We start from the raw sequence: 22,965 nt of genomic DNA, 5'->3' as shown, positions 1-22,965 counted from the left end.
TTTATATGAGGTATATTTTATAAATCATGAAGAATTATCAAAAAATAATCACAATTAGTGTATTATTTGTCATTTACTCACTTATACAACGGAAAGTTTCTAATTACAAATGACGTAAGTGGTACTTACTGACTTTTACGTTGGATTAATAGATTTGTTTAAATCATTAACTGCCACATAAGTAATTGTACATGGGAACAAAGTTCAGCTACTACTGACCGTAACTCTCATTCTAGCCCCATAGTCCTCCTCGACGAGGCTTAACAGCGTCCCAGATAGTTGCATATTGGAGGCACTTAAATACCTTAAGATTCTTCCTTATCTAAGGGGTCTTTTGACTGAAGAATTCCTGTAGAACCGGTAAATTTTCTTTTTCAATAGTGCCGGCCAGGTTTGACACCATGGCATCGAGCCCGAAGATCCACATGGGTCTTTTTTGAGTTCGATCTTGTGGAACATTGGATACGACTGGGTACTAAATGGAACCCTTTTCAAGGGCATGGACATTTCAAGGTATCATCTGCCATGCAGATAGTTTCATCATTACAAGAATATCCTGATAACTTTCAGAGCCTCCCCTCCAACAGCGAGGCGGCTTGCCTGGGCGCCACAGATGGCATTATGCTCGCCCCAGGCCAGGGACCACATATATTTAAAAGCATCCCTGATACCTTCACCTGACGCCCACATCACTGTCAAAGCTAAGGCACAGATCAAATATCTAAGAGTAAGATCCTGTTAATCACCAGTGGCGCCAAGTAGTGAGCGCAAATACGGTGACCTCCATCAACAGCCCTTTACAGTCCACTGCTAGACTATGAGCCTCCTCCACTATAGTGGAGGGTTTTGCCATAATCTCCACGCTTGGCAGGCGGGTTGGAGATCGCAGTTTGAAAGATTGATGTTTATCAGAGAGCGCTGCTGCCCGTTCTCTGTTTGATATGTAGTCCCTAAGTCGCCTCTTACGACGAGTAGAATACATTTGTCACCAACCCCTACTCTTCCCGCGGGTGTCGTAAGAGGCGACTTAGGGACTACGGTGACCTTAATTGTATATAATCAGTGGCAGCTTGCACTTTTTCCAATTCGTCGCCGTGCGTATGGAAGACAGCTTGCTTCGTCGTGGCTGCTTCCCTAATTTGGAAGTCCGAAAACTCTATGTCGGACGGAAGGCTATGGAGAAAGGCCAGGAGCTCTATACTGGCACCCTCAAAAGCATAATTCTGTACAGGACTCCCATCTAAGGCATCACCCTCGTAGGGAAGGGTAACGCTACCCATCTTCTTAGACCTTAACAGGCCCAGAATGTCTACAGGGCTACATCGTAGGCTTTAACGCAGCGTGAAGAACGAGGTGAAAGCTCCGCCTTAGGAGGACAGAGAGGCCGTTTGACGTGAGACTCGCTAGCCTGTGCTGTAGTCTAGTAGTTGATAAACTACCTAGCCGTAGCTAAGTTGGGTCACCGAACCTTATTCGCAATCGTGCAGAAGTTTAAGGTTGCTCGAGCGATTTCACCATGACTGGGCACGGATCCTTCGAGCCCTACCTGTATTGCGGTGGCTAGGAGCATACGGCACACCATATTCTTGCGGGATAGCATAGTCAAAGCTATGTGGACGGTAACAAAACCTGGGTGGTAATGAATCACCTCTATCTGAGAAGATAAGGTGCCGAAAGAAGCTGCGGTACGATAGCGCGACTACGAACCAAGTGCGGGTGCATTTGAATTCACTCCAGGGAAGGTGACAGTATGATTGCCTCCTATCTTCCTTCCTCAGTAATGGCCAGCGTAACGGGGTCGTGAGGCAGTACGGGAGGCATTGCATAAGCCACCACCACCGTCTGCTGACGGTGAGTGTGTGTGCGGGAAAGCTGTGTACTTCCAGCTGCTCTCGTCCCAACTGTCGCCGTGTAGGCGGGAGGTCTTTGTTCGGAATCTCACAGTTAGCACTTATAGCGAGTGACGGGTGCATCAGGGTATTTTTAATGGGTATACCTCATCCTTCTGACGGGTATGTATGCAATATCATGTAAGCATGTAATAGTAGCTTTTGAGTTAATTGAAACTTTTGTTTGTAAGTGTTGCCTGCTTATATTTATTTCTGAATTCCATAATATGCTTGATAAATAAATAAAATAAATTTTTACGATATTTTTACAAACTTGTATCTTATAAAAAGTAGCATAGGAGAAGAACTTGGTTGCCTTAAGTCTAATAAATGACTGAAGTATCTAGTACTTCAGTCGTGTTGTATATCATATTTTATATTGTTTTGTCTTCACTTTTATCTCCACCAGATATTGCTAAAATACAATTTCTCAGCGTAAAACACCGTTACTGGCACTAACTTATAGACATAAAACAAACTTTTCCAAAGTAAAACATTTATAGTGGCAGTTACGGCTAGAAGATACTTTAATTTTCCGACGTAAAAATAGGTAAGTGCCACCTACTTACAATAGTAACTTTAATTTTCCCTAGTGAAACAACGCAACTACCAGATTCCTACGGTTAAATGATTAATTTGCCGTTGGTATAATGTTGAGTGAAATAAATTAGGTCAGAAACCATAATAATACCTATTTCCTTCATAAAATACGTATCAATTCACTCGACCTGCGCGAATGAAAGTGGCAGTTGCGGGGTTGGGCGCGCGGGGTTAAGCGTGCGGTCCAACGTAAAATTTCGTAACTCCCACTAATGCAATTTTACTGCGGAAATCGTTCTAATTTTGTAGTTGCGGGATTTGTTTTTTGACGTTTTAAGGTTCAATTTGAATAAAAACTGTATGTTTTTTTAACTGAGCCGTAACTGTTGGGTGCTCTGAAGGTTTTGCAAACAAAAACGGCAAATCACGGAACTGGTAGATACTGAATTGTACGTAGGGACCGTCGAAATGTTAGTGAACTATTGCCCGCGACCCGTTTTAAATGAAATTTTGACGATTTAACGCCGGCCTCCCATAAACCGCCGAAATTGGGGGAGTATGCCGGTATAAACTTCATGGTTATGCCTTCGCTACTAGTGAAATTGCATACGGGCTGACGACTTGACCGCAACATTCTACCTAGTTCATTGTTTGCCCCAACGAAGTTAGTGCCGTTGTCGCAATGGATCGTATGGGGTTTGCCGCGGCGAGATACAAAACGTCGAAGACATAAAATAAAAGCTTCAGTACTTAGGTCACTGACCACCTCAAGGTGGACAGCCTTGGTTGTAAGACATACAAATATACATAGATAACATTTGGTGATGCGATTGCCACGTCCTTTACGACTGGATATTTGAAATGGCCCGGCAAAATCGGCGCCACAATAATAAAATGGGAATGACACATTAGTGCGGTTGACCGGCAAGTGGCCCATAAGGGGCTGCATAGTCTTGCCGCGCCTACGGATGCAAGTGACGCAGGCCTTCGAGACGCTGCGAGCAAGCGCCCTGCCACCCAGGGGCCAGAAGGTGTCCCTGATGGAAGCTAGCAGGAGCTGAGGCCCTGCGTGAAAAAGACGTAAATGTTCATCAATTAAAATCAATCTAGTTAATCGATGTTCATCTAAAATTATAGGATGTTTTTTATCGAACTCGTGATTAGATAATTTTAGCCTTCCTCCTACTCGTAGGACGCCATCTGCGTCGAGGAATGGATTTAGAGGTAAAAGTTTAGACTTATGATGCAATGGTTGGCTCTTTGAAATAGCATTAATTTCTGTATGAAAAGATTCAAATTGACAGAATTTAATTAACAATGTTTGAGATTTATTCAACTCTTCAACTTGTAGTGAGCCCGTAATCTTAGCTTTGTTTTTATTAACATTGTTGGCAAATCGCAGTACATAGGCAAATATTCTTTTTAATTTACTATAGGATGAATATTTGTCAAAATCAATAAATGTAGGTTTTTCAATATTTAAATGAACTTTTAATTCGGGAACTTCAACAGAAAAATTAATAAGTTGCTGTGGCCACTCTACATAATCGTGTGCTAGGTAAGGAGGCCCTGACCACCATATACTAGTAGGTTCTAGGTCTTGGGGTTCGACTCCTCGAGAGGCCAAATCAGCCGGATTGAGATCCGTAGGAACGTGTCGCCAAGTGTGACCGCTTGTGAGCTCGTTAATTTCTTGAATTCTGTTAGAAACAAAGGCTTTTAGTAATTTTTGAGGTGTTTTGATCCAACTTAATAAAATTGTAGAGTCAGTCCAAAATACTACTTGTTTAAAATCCAATTTTAGAGATTTTATCAATTTAGAACATAGGCGAGCTCCCAAGAGGCCACCACAGAGCTCCAGTCGCGGAATAGTTGTAGGTTTGATAGGCGCGACTCGAGCCTTGGCGCATAATAACTTGACTGAAACATTGTTATCTTTGTCAATTGAGCGCAGATAGATACAGGTGCCATAGGCATCCTGTGATGCGTCCACAAAACAATGCAACTCAATTGATATGGGTTCATTACAAACAACATGGCGAGGTATGTATAATGAAGATAGTTTATTTAGATTGTTGGCAATTATAGACCAATCTTTGGATAAGTTAGGCGGCACTGGATCATCCCAGTCCAATTTTAGGCTCCAAAGCTTTTGTAGCATAATTTTGGCTTTAATAGTGCATGCAGATAATAGTCCCAGTCCCAGTCCCAAAGATTTTACATGTCATGCATAAAATAGATCTCTTGGTAATTGGCAAATTAGAATCGATATCAATCGAAAAATGCAATGTATCTGGCTTAGGGGACCAACTTAGCCCTAAGACGCTAGAATCTTTGTTTAATGAAATTGACTCGCATGTGTCATCATTTGTTGCAATATTAGAAGCATTTGTTAATATTTGATGTAGTGGAAAACAAGCTGAATTTAGAACCTGGGTTACATTTTGTAAAATATACTTGATGTCTTCTTCAGTCGAGGCTCCCGTTGCTAAATTGTCTACATAAATATCATGCTCAATAATAGAAGCAATAGTCGGGTCGGTACATTCCTTAGCGAGCTGAAGAAGACACCTGGTACTGAGAAAAGGTGCTGACGCTGTGCCGTAGGTAACTGTATTGAGTTGCAAGACCTTGATAGGTTGGGATTCATCGTCTCTCCAAATGATAAGTTGTAGGTGTCGCTGAGATGGATCTATCTCTATCTGCCTGTAATGTTTTTGAATATCAGCTATTAACACATATTTGTGACAACGAAATCGCATCAGAATAGATAATAGATCATCCTGCACAACTGGGCCTATTAATTGGATATCATTTAGTGATTTCCCAGATGTAGTTTTGGCAGAGGCGTCAAATACGACTCGTAACTTAGTCGACTCACTTTTCTCACGAATGACCGCATGATGCGGTAGAAAGTAACCAAAATCAGGTTTGATAGTTTCACTTAGATGGCCTAAGTTAGAATATTCATGAATAAAATCTTTGTATTGTTCTTTAACATGAGGTAACTTGCTCAATTTCTTTTCTAAATTGAGAAAACGCATTTTAGCTTGCATGAAAGAATCACCTAGTGCCTCTACAGGCTCTTCTTTGAATGGAATTTTAACTGAAAATCGGCCATTAGGCAATCTAGTAGTATTTTCTAGAAAGTGGCTTTCACATAAATTTTCCTCTATAGTAGGTGAAACCTTATCGGGGTGAAATTCATCAATTTCCCAAAATAACTTAAGTGAATCATGTATTTCCTTACTAAAATAACAATGAACATTACAATTTGATAGTAGAATAAGCTGGGTATGACTAATAGGCCCAGAAATTAGTATAAAATAGGCTGGGTATTAAATAGGCCCAGAAAATAGTTAACATTTATAGGCTGAGTTTACATAGGCCCAGAAAATCGTTTATAATTAGGCTGGGTAGTAATTATAGGCCCAGAAATTAGTTTATATTAGACTGGGTAGTATTTATAGGCCCAGAAATTAGTCTTTATTAGGCTGGGTATCACATATAGGCCCAGAAATTAGTTTACTTTATTAGGTTGGGTATTACTTATAGGCCCAGAAATTAGCCACCCTAAGTGGGATTGTTGCAAAATAGGTTTGTTGGATCCTAACTTAATTCGCTTTGAACCTACAATATCCCAGAAAACGTCTGCCCCTAAAAGTATATCGACAGTGGAGGGAGAGTAAAATAGAGGATCTGCAAACTCAAGATCGGTAGGCAAGTTAAGATGTTCAATATTGACATTCATAGATGGTAATAGTCCAGTTATCTCAGGCACAACTAAGCACTGCACCTGCTTCTTGAATGAACTAACCTTGGATTTTAGAGTTAACTTACAACGTTCTGTTATAGAAAACGCGACATTGTTGATCCCAGACACACTCATCGAGTTGATGTCCTCGGTAAGCAAACTTAATTTTTGTATAAATGCATCAGTCACAAAAGACGATTGGCTGCCCGTGTCTAGCAGAGCACGCGCTTGGTACAACTTATTATTGGATTCGATCTCAACCATAGCAGTACATAGGAGGACTTGGCCAACTGAAACAGCTGAGAGAGATATAGGCAAGGAAGGAACAGTAATGTTATCGGCTTCCTTAATATTGGGTTTGTCAAAATGTAACAAAGTATTGTGCCTAGACTTGCACATACGACATGATCCTTTCAGTCTACACTGAGAAGAAATATGGCCCTTACGAAGGCAAGTATTACATAACTTTAGTCGAGTAACTTCATTGAGTCTGTCTTCAACAGACAACTTTTTGAAAGTTGGACATTGGTAAGTTGGATGAGATTGACTACAAATGACACATGTAGGGGTATAGGATGTGGCAATTGCATCACTATTGTCTTCCAATGACACTGAAAAAGACTTGGTTGTATTATTGTTAGACTTTTGAAAACTTTTAGTTTGATAGACGGGCTTCTCTACCTTATTTATAGAGGTAGTTTCTAATATAGCAGCCCTATTTCGCAAAAATGTAAAGAAATTATCTAGTGTGGGCAAGCTTGGTAAGGTACTCTTATGCTCTTCCCACTTACAATTGGTAGAAGTATCTAATTTAGAAGATACTAAATATATTATCAAGGCATCCCAACTATCGGTGGGCAGACCCAAAGTATTTAGAGATCTCAAGTTTTTAGTGACATTATCAATTAAATAGCGTAATGCCTTATAAGACTCTTTGTTAATTAGCTCAATTGAAAACAATGACTTTAGGTGATTATTAATCAAAATATTTTTGTTGTTGTATCTCTCGCATAACAATTCCCAAGCAACAAGGTAATTTTTGGATGTAAATTCAATAGACTTTATAACAACAAGAGCACTTCCCTCTAGTGATGATCTGAGATAATGAAATTTGTTTATTGCCGGAATAGAATCATTGGAATTAATTAATGAATCAAAAGTGTCATGAAACTCTAGCCATTTTAGGTAATTTCCATCAAATGTAGGCAATTTTATTGTTGGCAACTTGATATTATTAAATTCTTGTGAGTGACTGCCGTTGGAAACACTACATGCATCACAAAACTTTGAATTGGAATTTGGAGTAGCAGACTCAATTATTTCTTGGAAGCTAGACAAGGCAGAGTACATGTCACTTTCTATTGATTCTCTCTCTTGTAATTGAATATCTAAATTGTCAGAGCTATTTTCTATTATTGTTTGCAATTTATCGAAGGATGAAAATAGTTCTTGACATTTTTCTAACCGAATAGTGAGCTCCTTAAGTTTTGCACCTTTAAGGTCACTCGGGTTGATCAATTTAATAATTTGCAAGTAGTTTTTAATTGAAGTTAGACGGCCTTTGATAGAACTACGTTGCCTATACAATTTAGTGAGATCCAATTTGGCGGAACTCTCGTTATAGTCATCACTCTCAGACATATTGGCGCACAAACAATGAAATAAGCAAATAAAATGTGCAGGTCAAACTTGTATAGCGGTCCTTTGCGCAACTCGTGCGCGTCGCAGCCTCAGCCCGATGCCCCGAAGCTTTACAACTGCCCTGACGCCGCCCGCAGCAGAAGCGGAGATCGGCAGCTCAGAGGTCAGCACGCGTGATAGGCACCCCCACGTTGTAGGCCCGATTAGACTGAAACAGTTCGGCGTGTGGTGTTTAATGCGTGCAAAGCTAATAGCGAAGGCACAAACAGGAAGACAGTGAAGAGCGACAAGAAAAGAACCCACCTGTTGCTTGGAGAATTTGAAAATATACTTAGCGAGTTAACATGAAAACTTTGGATGAAACACTTTACGACACTCCATGCGCATTACAATCGTGCAATAGGTTATAGGTGCTTGGAATCTTGGATGGAGGCCTAGATTTGGGTTTAGCATCGGTTCTTCATCGGAATCATCGTTTTTCAGCAGTTTTCTTCGTGTTCGTCCTGTCACGGTCGCCAAATAACATGTTGGAGCTTAGGTTTATAGATTGTAGTTTTGTAGGATCTTGAAATTAGGGGCCTTTTCAATAATTAGCCATTCTTCGGTGAACATTGGGTTTTACTTCAGTTTAAACAATATTATAGGTACATTACAGAAAATAAAGCCTTTTTCGTTGGCGGTAAAAAAATGGAAGCGACGCTTCGGTTGGCGGTCGTCGCATAGACAAAAATTCTCTCGGCTCCATAGACCTCTTTCTATGGAGCATGCTTGATTATAATAGGGGGCGCTAGCGTCGCCGGTGGTGGCGCTGATGTAGCAGCGCGAACAGTAACACATTGTAAGCTGTTTGTTTTCTGAATAAAACAAAACAAAATAAAATAAAACATACCTCGATTCGTGCGCTTATTACAAAAGAAGTGCATGTTACCTGAAATAGAAAAAATATGGGTCAATCCAACTTCACATAATTTGTATAATCATAAAATTATGATGATTAAATTGCCATTACTGACCTACACAACCCAAAAGGCTAAATAAACCCACACAAATTACTCAAAACACCTACACTTGACCAAGACATAATGTTTGATCTTATGCTAAAGCACAATAAGGGTCACAGCAATATCAAGAATTTGTCATGAATGAAACCTACGTCACTGACAAAGATGGTCGTCGAAGGCCTAGCAAAGATAGGGTTGCCAAAATATATACATAGAGATTATAAACAAAATATTATTCAATATCTATTCAAGGAGATGAATGATGATTCAACCCAGAGCAGACATTTCAAGAGTGCGTTTTTGACCTATTTATTCTCATTCTGAGTTTAAATTATACATATTGCATGCATAAACAGTTAAACACGAATATGAAAACTTGTGCAAATTGCGCTTCAAAAATGTTATATAAAAATCCGTCAAAAACAATTCAATAGCTAGTAGAGAACGTTAAAATGATTACACTCTATTTTCTTTTAACAATCATCGAGATTTAAACAATCTTAATACTTTAAGAAATGTCTTGTCTCTTCTTACGATTTTTACACCTCTTTACGTACACATTTTATAAAGTTGTAATAAAACAATTGACAGCCCTATCTCCGGCAAAGGTGCCGAGGTTAGTATGTGACCTATCGCATAATATGTTTGACCATACATCACACACATCACCTCAGCTCATACAAACATGCCCCAATTGGTCGGGCGACCTTACAACGAATTTTCGTGCTAATATTCATTTATGGTTATGGGAACAGTAAATATTATTTTAGTAATGTTTCGAATTCGAAATAATAAAGGATAAATATGTTTTGTGACTCTTATTTGGGATTCGGATTGAGGACCTCTATATGGAGTCCATCTTTAACTAGCAATTTGAATAAACTTGTTGTCAGAAAATATACACGCTTATGGGATTCAGAGGGCAAGATAATCTTAATTATCACTATAAACCCTAATGTCCTTAAACGTGTCTGACAAGATTCAAATAGCCTTCCATTTAATGATGTGTAAAATATTGTAAAATAAGTATTATTTTCAGAACAATTTAGTTCATTGCTGCACTTATAACTCTAGAAATCACAAGCACCTTAAACAGGCATAACAAAGCGTAAAAAACAGGTTCCAACAAACAAACAATAAATAGTTTTTAACTCATTACATGTAGGTAGTATAAAAATAATTCTACCACAATTAAAACGCCCATTCACGTAGCGGTGAGACAGCATTTCCGGGCATTGCACAAATCGTCCACAACTCGTTTGAAACGTCAAACAAACGTTTCCTAGGATTACGTCTAATTGATGCCGGCTGACAAGGAAGTGTGGCTTACAGTTAATCCGCAAGAAATGTTTTGATTGTATAGATCCCGTTTGGTCTACACTCCTTGTAGACCCAGGGTGGATTCCTTCAGCTCAGTGGTTCCCAAACTTATTTGAGACGCGCCCTCTTTCGACAATACAAAAAATTCCCTCCTGTCAAGATTATTTATTGGTTGTATCGAGCAGTCTGGAATGCATTCTCTCAGCGGTCGCAGTTTTTTTATATTAAGAACACAGATGGGCCGCGCCCCCCTTTAAAGGTCTTTGCGCTTCCCTGGGAGGCGCGCCCCCCACTTTGGGAACCAATACCTAGCTAGACTCTATAGGGACGCTAGGATTACTCTAACAGTGGCTTTAAAATTCGTTTTACTTCGACGTAGGTAGTGCTCATCATCATCATTTATAGGTCATTTAGTCTCCACTGCAGTAACACGACCCTCTCCAATTTACTTACCAGATGCAAATGGAGGGTTTATTTTAGCATACACACTAGCATAGAGAGCGGCTAGCTCTCTATGCTATTTTTGCCCATATTCGACGTCTCTCTTTCGTAGAAACTAAACATGACGTCATTGTAAATGCTGTAGCATACACTCAGTGGCACAGAAACAGTGCTCAATGAACATGAGCGGTGCGCGTGAGCCGATTACTTATGTGCGACCCGCATGTACATGCGAATAGCGAGAAGCAGCGGTACCGCTTTGTGTATGAATAAGGGACTTAGTTTAAATAGCCATGTTCTCAAATTAAGGACGTCCAGAGGTTAAAACTAAGACGTGGATGGTTCAGATTGAATTTAGGTTCAGATTTATTTCAAACATACGTGTTCCTGCTTTACTGGATACCGCAAAACTGGATTGCAGTGGGAACGAGCACCTGGGGACAGGATTGTTCTGTAATGCCCGTTTTCGCCATCAATCCCTAATTTTTAAGTGACCCTATGGCAACACAAAATAAGATTTTGTTTTCATAGGGGTCATTTAAAACTTAGGGATTGATGGTGAAAACGGGCATAAATCTCTTAGCAACTTAGGTGCATTAGCGAGGAATCGAACTCTAGACAACTTAAATACTTTGCATATTCAAAAGGCTGCAATGCAAAAGACATTACAACCAAGATCACGCCTCAAGCACTTTCTCAATCAATTACACGTTCGCTTACAAATGACACAATCTTAATTAAACAAAGAATTTACTTGCTTTTAGGGATACGTTTCTTACATAATTCCTTAGCGCAAATAAATTGCACGGCACGTTCTCCGGAAGCCCAATTTCTCTTTTTACTGTAACACACTTGCATCAATTTGTATCCTTTCAAGTAAAAGTAAAGTGATGACTAAGACCGCTTTGTTTTTAGCTAAGAATAGACACGGATGTTTATGTATTTAACTTATTTATATTCCATTTACTTTGACATTTAATTCACGTGGCTATGGACATATTTAATTGAATTTGAATAGAGATGGTGGTCACTCTTTTCAATCAAATGACGTCCACTGCTGGACAAAGGCCTCCATTAAAGATTTACACAACGACTGGTCCTGCGCCGCCTGCAACCAGGTACTTCCCGCGACCTTCATGAGGTCATCGGTCCATCTAGTAGGAGTAGGAGGCCTGCCCAGAGATAGTGGTACCATTGGTAGTGGGAATATCTAAAGTCTTCTAGTCAAGAGTGTAAAAAAACATTTGGAATTAATGTTATGAACCTAAAACCAAGTAATGGATATGAAAATCAGTTCTTTTAATAAATTGAATCTTCCTAGGGTCTTACCGCGACCTTCACTAGATCGTCAGTCCACCTAGTAGGAGGCCTGCCCACGGTATGTCTTCCAGCCCGTGGTCGCCACTCGAGAACTTTTCTGCACCAACGGCCATCGTCTCTACGAGCTATGTGCCCCGCCCACTTCCACTTGATTTTAGCAATTCTGCGAGCTACGCAGCGCAGGATCGTTCATTGTGGAAATCATTGGAGGAGGCCTTTGTCCAGCAGTGGACGTCATTTGGCTGAAACGAACGAACAAACGAATCTTCCTAATTTTTAGCGTATTGTTTATTTCGACCTTTTGCTTCTGGCAATGTAATTTGATATTTTTTCACATAAACGTCATCATTGTTATGTTTATCGGACTTTAAATCGAGAACAGCTGGCCAATATCGAATGGACATTCGATCTCGCTTGGCAGCCGAATGGACTGGCAAATAAATATCGATATCCTGTGTTTATTCGATGGAACAGTCGTATATCATTCGAGTTTAAAGCTCTACTGTTTTTTATGAAAAAGCGATTTCAATTTTGATGTTTTGTTATAAGTTTGTTTAAAATTACTTTTGCGTTTGATCTTTACATCTTCTTCTATCGTTAGGGTTGTAACTTGTAACCACAGATAAATAAGTAAATAAATATCCTTGGACATTTTACACTGCGCCTCTAGTCCCAAACTAAGCAAAGCTTGTACTATGGGTACTAGATAACGGATATAAACTTACTTAAATAGTAAATACTTTTTTTTTGTAAATACATACATATTATACATAGAAAACACAATTATTGCTAGTTGTAACTAATGAGAGAAGGCAACTTTGCGACTGAAACAGGAATTTTATGTAGTTTTGTACCGCAATCAAAGACATATTTCTTACCAAAAACATAATTGCAACATCCCTAGCTTTAAAAATTGAGAGGTTGTCCAAAGATATTAATTTCCCGCCCAAGTTCACCTAATCGGCGGATGACCTTACGAAGGCGCCCACGCGTGGGTCCAAATACGAATATTATTAAAGTAGCAATCAGATCAAGGCTTTTAGGCTTTTTTTAGTCAAAACGATTTAAGATTTCAAGTACCTACAAAGCTATTTTGCATGTTCAAACACCAAATCCTTTCCTTTCACGGAGTTTTCCTTAAATATACCTTAATAGGGCCTATATTATCGAATGCTAAAAGCATCTGAAATAAAAATTACTTATTGATTTTATGCAAGTTTTTAAAATTTTGCAGCTACCCTTTTTTGAATACTTTCTAGATAGGTATTGTTCTTAAAATCCTATCTCTTCGCCAGCATTTTAAACAATGAAGTAAGTATGTTTATTTCCGTTATTTGGTACCAAGTATATTAATGAATTTATATTTATTTATTATAGACGTTACACAACTGATACACATAGCTACAAATTCTCGATTTTATTCCTAACAAAGGAGATCAAGGTGGTTCGTCTTGAAATTTAGCATAACTCAAGGTGCATAACCTTCTAACTTCGTCTAATATGCATACCTAACCTCTTATGAGATCATCCGCTTAACTTAGAATTCGTTTCAAGTGTGTGATTTAATACTTAGATACCTAAGAATTTGGGTCTTTGTTATGCTTGCTTTCACGCCTAAACCACTGAAACGATTTTGATGAAATTTGGCATAGAGATAGATTGAGTCCCGGGAAAGGACATAGGATAGTTTTTATCCCGATTTTTGAAACAGGGACGCGCGTGATAAAGTTTTTCTGTGACAGACAAAATTCCACGCAGGCGAAGCTGCGGGCGGAAAGCTGGCTATAAAAAACACAATATCTTAACGTTAGGAGGAGTAAGTAGGTAGTTTCGAAATAATTTGTATTAACACTTTGACAGCGACCCAAGATCTCAGCAGTCCATGCTCATGTAGTAGCATAAACGCCTCGCTGTCAAAGTGTTATTATTTACTGGACTAATTTTGATGGAAAATTGCTCAATTACGCTGATCTCAGAGCCCTTACTAAAGCCTACTTTTATTCTTGAAAAAATACTGCGCAATAAAGTGGGATCCATTATACTCGTGGTCGATCGGCCAGCAGATCAAGCGCCGCAAGTGGAACTGGATTGGCCACACTCTCCGAAGGGACCCCGATCACATCCCTAAGCAGGCTCTGGATTGGAATCCCCAAGGAAAACGCAAACGTGGTCGACCCAGGCAAACTTGGCGGCGCACTGTAGCGGACGAGGCGAAGAAGATCGGCAAGACCTGGAGCGAGATCAAGCGAGAAGCTCAAGACCGAACGCGATGGAGGACTGTAGTGGACGCCCTCTGCCCCATCTAGGGGACATAGGACCATAAGTCAAGTAAGTCATTATACTCGTGCGTGACTGAAACCCATGTGAGCAAAACAACGGCCAAAACCTAGTTCATAATATTGTAATATATCTTAGAGATTAAACACAATCTTTTAGAGATACTAGTATTATACGTAAAATGTTTTCTAAGATACGAGAAAAGATGACGCTTTGATAAAGAAATTCGTTTATCTTTATTAGATTTTAAGATTTGTGTTGTGACTGTTATTGTTTATTTATAAAAGATAAGTCGCAAATAGTTTTCTCGAAATGACAAATAGTACGTACGTACGGTGGTATATCAAGCTAAAATTGGTATCTTAAGTAGTAGAAATAAGAGCTATTTTGCAATAAAATGTATAGTCTCATGTGCTGTCGACTGGACTTCAGTATTACGACTCATCATCATCATCATATCAGCCATAGGACGTCCACTGCTGAACATAGGCCTCCCCCAATGCTTTCCATGTTGCCCGGTTGGTAGCGGCCTGCGTCCAGCGCCTTCCTGCTACTTTTACGATGTATTACGACTATTTGGGATTTATATCTCAAAAAAATCAACTAAATGCCAGTTATTCAATTATCATATTTATCTACGAGATAAGTTTATACTTGTATAGATTAACTCTTTCTCTATAGGTCAATGTCAATACGTAATTATTTTTTTAAGTCCGATAGCATAACAGTTAATGGATGATTAAATATTGGTTCTTAATTACACTAATAACTAAAATGATGGCTGTTGTATTATGATGGTGAAACGCACGAGTCATAATAAGGCAGTTGGTGACGTCATCACTTAGTTACAATGCACGTATGAATCATACTTTGCACACGGTTCTAAAGGGAACCTTCCAGAACTTACAATAACTTTTTAAAAAGTACGGTTTGTAACTTTGAATTGTCGAACCAATTTTTATGAATTTCTTAAGGCAATTCTAAGGCAATGTCGCAGGAAAATCTTAAATGGATGGAAATGGAAAATGAATGATCTTTTCCATTTCTCATCACTTATTTTCCGTAAATCTTGAAGAAATTAGCAATTGCTAAAAATATACATACAGTATAATTCCCAATATTTTGTTAAAGATAGGGTTTGCTGTTAATATTGTTCCAATAGATCAAAATGAGAGGCCCTCTTCTCAGATTTATCCTGTGGACGTTATAAAAGGCGATTAAAGGACAATATATGGATGTCAGACCTCCCCAACCTATCTAGGTCCATATATCTGATATCCATATATTTGGCATTTGCCACAGAGGATCCAGGTCGAAACAATTTGCCTAATGTTGAATTAGAGACCTTCGTAATCCTGCAGTGGAGATCATTTATCTGATGATGATGACCTATTGCTGACTGTTAGTGTAGTTCCCAAAAATTGGTTATAGGATCACAAGAACCGGCCATGTGCGAATCAGACTCGCGCACCGAGGGTTCCGTGCAAACTTTTGAATATTTTGTTCCTGAAATTAATTTTTAAGCAAAAAAAGGCAAGAAAATCACGTTTGTTGTAGGGAAGGAAAGCCCTTCTCAAATATTTATTTAATTTTGTTTTTAGTATTTTTGTTATAGCAGCAATAGAAATGCATCATCTGTGAAAGTTTTAACTATCTAGCTATCAGGATTCATGAGATACAGCCTGGTGAAAAACGGACAGTGGAGTCTGAGGCTGGGTTGCACAATCTTATTTAAACTTTAACAAACAGCAAAAGTCTGTCAAACTCCATACAAAAAACACCGACTATGGTTATAGTCACAGTTACAATAAGGTGGTGCAACTCAGCCTTATTAATAGAGTCCATTCTTACTTTTTTAAAACGGAACCCTAAAACCTTCTTTTTACCTACTAAGCTTTTGCATCCACTACTTTTCACACGTCACTATTTGCGCTCGGACCACACGGCCCTACTGATAACTGCACACGGTGCGTTGCGCACGGTTCGTCACTTTTGCGCACGGAGTCTTCGAACTCGTATATAGTCGGCGTGAGTGATAAGCAGTATCATACACAATACAACTATCGTAGCTATCAAAGCAACTCGTGGACTGATAAGGTGTAAACAATAACAATACCGGTGAGTTTAAATTGTGATTTTGTTATTAGGAACGCTTGTTTAGATTAATTTGTTAGATATTTCTATTGTGATTTGTTTGTTGAGAATAGTGAGTGAGTTTTTTGAGCTGCTTCTTCTCAGCACTGGCCCATTTTGAAAATTATAAATAACTTGACAAAATCGAACTGCGGGAATTGAATCCACGACCTTCCGCTTGCCGGGCGACTGCTAGCTACTTAGACACTGGATGAACCCGTCGAAATTTTCAAGTGTAATACGCTGTTACCGCCAGCGTTTGTTTCATCAATGTTGGGTATACCTAAACATCTAACAGAAATATTGTTGCAAATATTTTATTGCCCCGAATACTGGGACGTGTAAAAGCGGTTTTGCAAAAAAAAATGTATTTCATGAGTTCTTATATCAAAGAAATTACATTAAAATATAAATACTTGTCTTTATCGTAAAAAGTGACGTAAAACTAAAAGTGACGTTTTATCGTATATCTCTGTGAGTTATGACAGTTTTCTTCGTTATTTTTTTTAAAGATTATTTATTAGTAATTTGTTTTGTACACAAATTATTAATAGACCCGTTAGCCCCTTCTTCTTTATTATGTTGACTAGGAACTAGTTTCGTTGAATATTTATTTAATGTCCATCAAGTATCAGTTATTTCAATATTAATTTTAATTTATATTATTATGATCTGAGTTTAATGTTATTAACGGTAACGACGTGCCGGATGCGTAGATAACTTACAATAATTTATTTATCCAACGAAAAGTTATTTAATTTTACAATTAAAACTTTAGTTCAATTTAACTGTTTTTACGACTGTATGCTTTAGTACTATAAATAATAGAACAATAATTAAGAACTTATTAATTTCATTAAAACTAAATTATTTTCTTACCTAATGCTTAAAAAGGTACAATGAAATGAATATAAAATAATCATTATTATTAATTTTGTCCACAGATCGACCAAAATGCCTCGCTGCGAAAAGAAAACCGCATCCTCCATGAAGTGCGACAAATCCGGATGCTTTTGCATCCCAACTGATGGCAAGCCTTGCATCTGCGTTTGCGAGGATGCATCCGGCAAGATCATCCGTTGCGACGACTGCAAATGCGTCGAAGAGGACTGCAACTGCAAGTGCGTGGATTCCGAATGCGTTTGCATCCCTTCTAAAGGAAAATCCTGCATTTGCGTATGCAAAGACGAAAACGGAAAAATTGTATCATGCGATGACTGCTCGTGTACTACTGAATGTGAAGTGAAATGTGCCAAAAAATGCGACAAGAAAGGATGCGTTTGCATCCCAACCGACGGCAAAAATTGCATCTGTGTCTGCGAGGATGAAGCTGGCAAGATCATCCGTTGCAACGACTGCAAATGCACTGGCGAATGTAAATGCAAGTGTGACGATAGCAAATGCATTTGCATCCCAACAGGCGGAAAGTGTTGCATCGGTGTTTGCAAGGATGCAAAAGGCGGCTTCAAGCGATGCGATGACTGTTGTTGCTCTACCGTAGTATCCAAATCTGGTTGTGGCAAGAAGTGCGACAAGAAAGGATGCGTCTGCATCCCAACCGACGGCAAAGATTGCATCTGTGTCTGCGAGGATGAAGCTGGCAAGATCATCCGTTGCAATGACTGCAAATGCATCGGCGATTGCAAGTGCAAGTGTGACGATAGCAAATGCATCTGCATCCCAACTGGCGGAAAGTGTTGCATCTGTGTTTGCAAGGATGCAAAAGGTGGCTTCAAACGATGCGATGATTGTTGCTGCTCTGCCGAAGAATTCAAGAATGGTTGCGGCAAGAAATGCGACAAGAAAGGATGCGTCTGCATCCCAACCGACGGCAAAGACTGCATTTGTGTCTGCGAGGATGACACTGGCAAGATCATCCGTTGCGACGACTGCAAATGCATCGGCGACTGCAAGTGCAAGTGTGACGATAGCAAATGCATCTGCATCCCAACAGGCGGAAAGTGTTGCATCGGTGTTTGCAAGGATGCAAAAGGCGGCTTCAAGCGATGCGATGACTGTTGTTGCTCTACCGTAGTATCCAAATCTGGTTGTGGCAAGAAGTGCGACAAGAAAGGATGCGTCTGCATCCCAACCGACGGCAAAGATTGCATTTGTGTCTGCGAGGATGAAGCTGGCAAGATCATCCGTTGCGACGACTGCAAATGCATCGGAGACTGCAAGTGCAAGTGTGACGACAGCAAATGCATCTGCATCCCAACTGGCGGAAAGTGTTGCATCTGTGTTTGCAAGGATGCAAAAGGCGGCTTCAAACGTTGCGATGACTGTTGCTGCACTGCCGTAGTATCCAAGGCTGGTTGTGCCAAGAAGTGCGACAAGAAAGGATGCATTTGCATCCCAACTGATGGTAAAGATTGCATCTGTGTCTGCGAGGATGCATCCGGCAAGATCATCCGTTGTGACGACTGCAAGTGCATTGGCGAATGTAAATGCAAGTGTGATGATAGCAAATGCATCTGCATCCCAACTGGCGGAAAGTGTTGCATCTGTGTTTGCAAGGATGCAAAAGGCGGCTTCAAGCGATGCGATGACTGCTGCTGCTCTACCGAAGAATCCAAGACTGGTTGCGGCAAGAAGTGCGACAAGAAAGGATGCGTCTGCATCCCAACCGACGGCAAAGATTGCATCTGTGTCTGCGAGGATGCATCCGGCAAGATCATCCGTTGCAACGACTGCAAATGCACTGGCGAATGTAAATGCAAGTGTGACGATAGAAAATGCATTTGCATCCCAACTGGCGGAAAGTGTTGCATCTGTGTTTGCAAGGATGCAAAAGGCGGCTTCAAGCGATGCGATGACTGTTGCTGCACTGCCGTAGTATCCAAGGCTGGTTGTGCCAAGAAGTGTGACAAGAAAGGATGCATTTGCATCCCAACTGATGGTAAAGATTGCATCTGTGTCTGCGAGGATGCATCCGGCAAGATCATCCGTTGTGACGACTGCAAGTGCATTGGCGAATGTAAATGCAAGTGTGACGATAGCAAATGCATCTGCATCCCAACTGGCGGAAAGTGTTGCATCTGTGTTTGCAAGGATGCAAAAGGCGGCTTCAAGCGATGCGATGACTGCTGCTGCTCTACCGAAGAATCCAAGACTGGTTGCGGCAAGAAGTGCGACAAGAAAGGATGCATTTGCATCCCAACTGATGGTAAAGATTGCATCTGTGTCTGCGAGGATGCATCCGGCAAGATCATCCGTTGTGACGACTGCAAGTGCATTGGCGAATGTAAATGCAAGTGTGATGATAGCAAATGCATCTGCATCCCAACTGGCGGAAAGTGTTGCATCTGTGTTTGCAAGGATGCAAAAGGCGGCTTCAAACGATGCGATGACTGTTGCTGCACTGCCGTAGTATCCAAGGCTGGTTGTGCCAAGAAGTGTGACAAGAAAGGATGCATTTGCATCCCAACTGATGGTAAAGATTGCATCTGTGTCTGCGAGGATGCATCCGGCAAGATCATCCGTTGTGACGACTGCAAGTGCATTGGCGAATGTAAATGCAAGTGTGACGACAGCAAATGCATCTGCATCCCAACTGGCGGAAAGTGTTGCATCTGTGTTTGCAAGGACGCAAAAGGCGGTTTCAAACGATACTATGATTGCTGCTGCTCTGCCGAAGAACCCAAGACTGGTTGCGGCAAGAAGTGCGACAAGAAAGGATGCGTCTGCATCCCTACCGACGGCAAAGATTGCATTTGTGTCTGCGAGGATGCATCCGGCAAGATCATCCGTTGCAACGACTGCAAATGCACTGGCGAATGTAAATGCAAGTGTGACGATAGAAAATGCATTTGCATCCCAACTGGCGGAAAGTGTTGCATCTGTGTTTGCAAGGATGCAAAAGGCGGCTTCAAGCGATGCGATGACTGTTGCTGCACTGCCGTAGTATCCAAGGCTGGCTGTGGCAAGAAATGCGACAAGAAAGGATGCGTCTGCATCCCAACCGACGGCAAGGATTGCGTTTGTGTCTGTGAGGATGCATCCGGCAAGATCATCCGTTGCGACGACTGCAAGTGTATTGGCGACTGCAAGTGCAAGTGTGACGATAGCAAATGCATCTGCATCCCAACTGGCGGAAAGTGTTGCATCTGTGTTTGCAAGGATGCAAAAGGCGGCTTCAAACGATGCGATGACTGCTGCTGCTCTACCGAAGAATCCAAGACTGGTTGCGGCCAGAAATGCGACAAGAAAGGATGCGTCTGCATCCCAACCGACGGCAAATATTGCATCTGTGTTTGTGAGGATGAAGCTGGCAAGATCATCCGTTGCGACGACTGCAAGTGCATTGGCGACTGCAAGTGCAAGTGTGACGACAGCAAATGCATCTGCATCCCAACTGGCGGAAAGTGTTGCATCTGTGTTTGCAAGGATGCAAAAGGCGGCTTCAAGCGATGCGATGACTGTTGCTGCTCTACCGTAGTATCCAAGCCTGGTTGTGCCAAGAAATGTGACAAGAAAGGATGCGTCTGCATCCCAACCGACGGCAAAGACTGCATTTGTGTCTGCGAGGATGACACTGGCAAGATCATCCGTTGTGACAACTGCAAGTGTATTGGCGACTGCAAGTGCAAGTGTGACGATAGCAAATGCATCTGCATCCCAACTGGCGGAAAGTGTTGCATTTGTGTTTGCAAGGATGCAAAAGGCGGCTTCAAACGATGCGATGACTGTTGCTGCTCTACTGTTGAAACTAAAGATGGTTGCGGCAAGAAGTGCGACAAAAAAGGATGCGTCTGCATCCCAACCGACGGCAAGAATTGCATCTGTGTCTGTGAGGATGCATCTGGCAAGATCATCCGTTGCGACGACTGCAAATGCATCGGAGAATGCAAGTGCAAGTGTGACGATAGCAAATGCATCTGCATCCCAACTGGAGGAAAGTGTTGCATTTGTGTTTGCAAGGATGCAAAAGGCGGCTTCAAACGATGCGATGACTGTTGCTGCTCTACTGTAGAAACTAAAGATGGTTGCGGCAAGAAGTGCGACAAAAAAGGATGCGTCTGCATCCCAACCGACGGCCAGAATTGCATCTGTGTCTGCGAGGATGCATCCGGCAAGATCATCCGTTGTGACGACTGCAAATGCATCGGAGAATGCAAGTGCAAGTGTGATGATAGCAAATGCATCTGCATCCCAACTGGTGGAAAGTGTTGCATATGTGTTTGCAAGGATGCAAAAGGCGGCTTCAAACGATGCGATGACTGTTGCTGCTCTGCCGAAGAATCCAAGGCTTGTTGCGGCAAGAAATGCGACAAGAAAGGATGCGTCTGCATCCCAACCGACGGCAAAGACTGCATTTGTGTCTGCGAGGATGACACTGGCAAGATCATTCGTTGTGACGACTGCAAATGTGTTGGAGGAGGATGCGTATGCAAATGTGTCGATTCAAAATGCGTATGCCTACCTACAAAGGGCAAAGCTTGTATTTGTGTCTGCAAGGATGCTAAAGGTGCGTTCATAACATGCGATGACTGCACTTGCTCTACAGGAGGGGCTTCAGCCAAATCTGGATGCAGCGGTTCAAAATGTTGTTAAAAAAGTACAATCGCCCGTATTCACAAACATTACTATGAGGTCTCACAGTGCGCGTGGACGCACAGGGTGACACGGACCAATCACAGAGCTCTATTCAACGCTGTGCGTTCAATTTGTTTCTTCACTTAATCCAGCATCGTTTGTGAACACGGGCGTAAGTAATATACTATAAACTTGTTTACCCATATATTGTATAAATTGTATAATTATTATGCTTATTCAACAATTTTATTGGAAATGCATATTGTGATTTAACCCTACTATTGTTTTATATTATTATATCCTTTTTTAAATAAACATTTATCCGATTGATTTTTGTCTTTATCATTTTACACTTCTTTCTTCGAGTGAACTTTACATGTGTGGTAGTTCGTTACTGTTCGTTTTTCAAAACTTTTGACTGACATTATGCTATCGTTATATGCATGTACACGAACACACACAAGTAAAACTCACTCGCCTTCGGGAGTTGCAATAACTATACTAAAAACGCAATTTCTTTTAAAAGTCTTAAACTTAAATAGGTAGACGAGACATTTTCAATATGAATACACCTTTAAACTCTAACAATTTCTATAATTTCAACACACACGCCATTTCAGTTCAGTAGTGATGTTAAGAAACTTGATGGTCATTACGAAAACTACCATTAGCCCGACCTTAACCTTTTGAGTGACGCGAGATAATTGAGAATGTTACTAGGTATGCAAAATCACTTGAAACCTATGTTACAGTTAAGCTTTTACATTTACAAATACATTAGTTTTTATTTTATTCAAAAATACCCAGTAGTTATGATTTTATAGGCATTCAAAGTTCGCTTAAATATTGAGTCCCGCCGACGGTCACGTGACCCCGTGTGACGTACATTCACAGCGTCCGCTCACTAGAAAACGGATATAAACATACTTAAATAATTTTTTTTTGTAAATAGAAACTTATTATACATATTAACACCCAGACCCATCACAGAAATTAAAATTGAACCAAACCCAAACTTGATGCGATTGTGTCGTTTTATTGCGAATTACCTTCCAGCTCCATCATTAGACCCCGATTACTATATAGAATTAAAATACTCATCAATACAAAACGA

At 40.5% G+C, this 22,965-nt stretch overlaps 1 protein-coding gene and 1 long non-coding RNA gene across 2 annotated transcripts in view; one reads left to right on the top strand and one right to left on the bottom strand.

Annotated features, from left to right (window-relative positions):
- Positions 1 to 22,965, bottom strand: part of LOC135077744 (uncharacterized) — a 144,515-nt gene that overhangs the window by 76,154 nt on the left and 45,396 nt on the right. The window lies entirely within an intron of this gene.
- LOC135077694 (balbiani ring protein 3-like) lies at positions 16,210 to 22,181 on the top strand. Its single transcript, XM_063972265.1, has 2 exons — positions 16,210 to 16,301; positions 17,261 to 22,181. The coding sequence occupies exon 2, from the start codon at positions 17,271 to 17,273 to the stop codon at positions 21,867 to 21,869; it is 4,599 nt and encodes a 1,532-aa protein (XP_063828335.1). The 5' UTR covers positions 16,210 to 16,301; positions 17,261 to 17,270; the 3' UTR covers positions 21,870 to 22,181.

This window comes from Ostrinia nubilalis, chromosome 13, assembly GCF_963855985.1.
Source record: "Ostrinia nubilalis chromosome 13, ilOstNubi1.1, whole genome shotgun sequence".
Lineage (NCBI taxonomy): Eukaryota > Metazoa > Arthropoda > Insecta > Lepidoptera > Crambidae > Ostrinia > Ostrinia nubilalis.
This window is presented reverse-complemented; position numbering and strand designations above follow the sequence as displayed.

Coding starts and splice junctions, on each gene's coding strand:
- LOC135077694 (XM_063972265.1), top strand. CDS start 17,271: ATGCCTCGCTGCGAAAAGAAAACCGCATCCTCCATGAAGTGCGACAAA.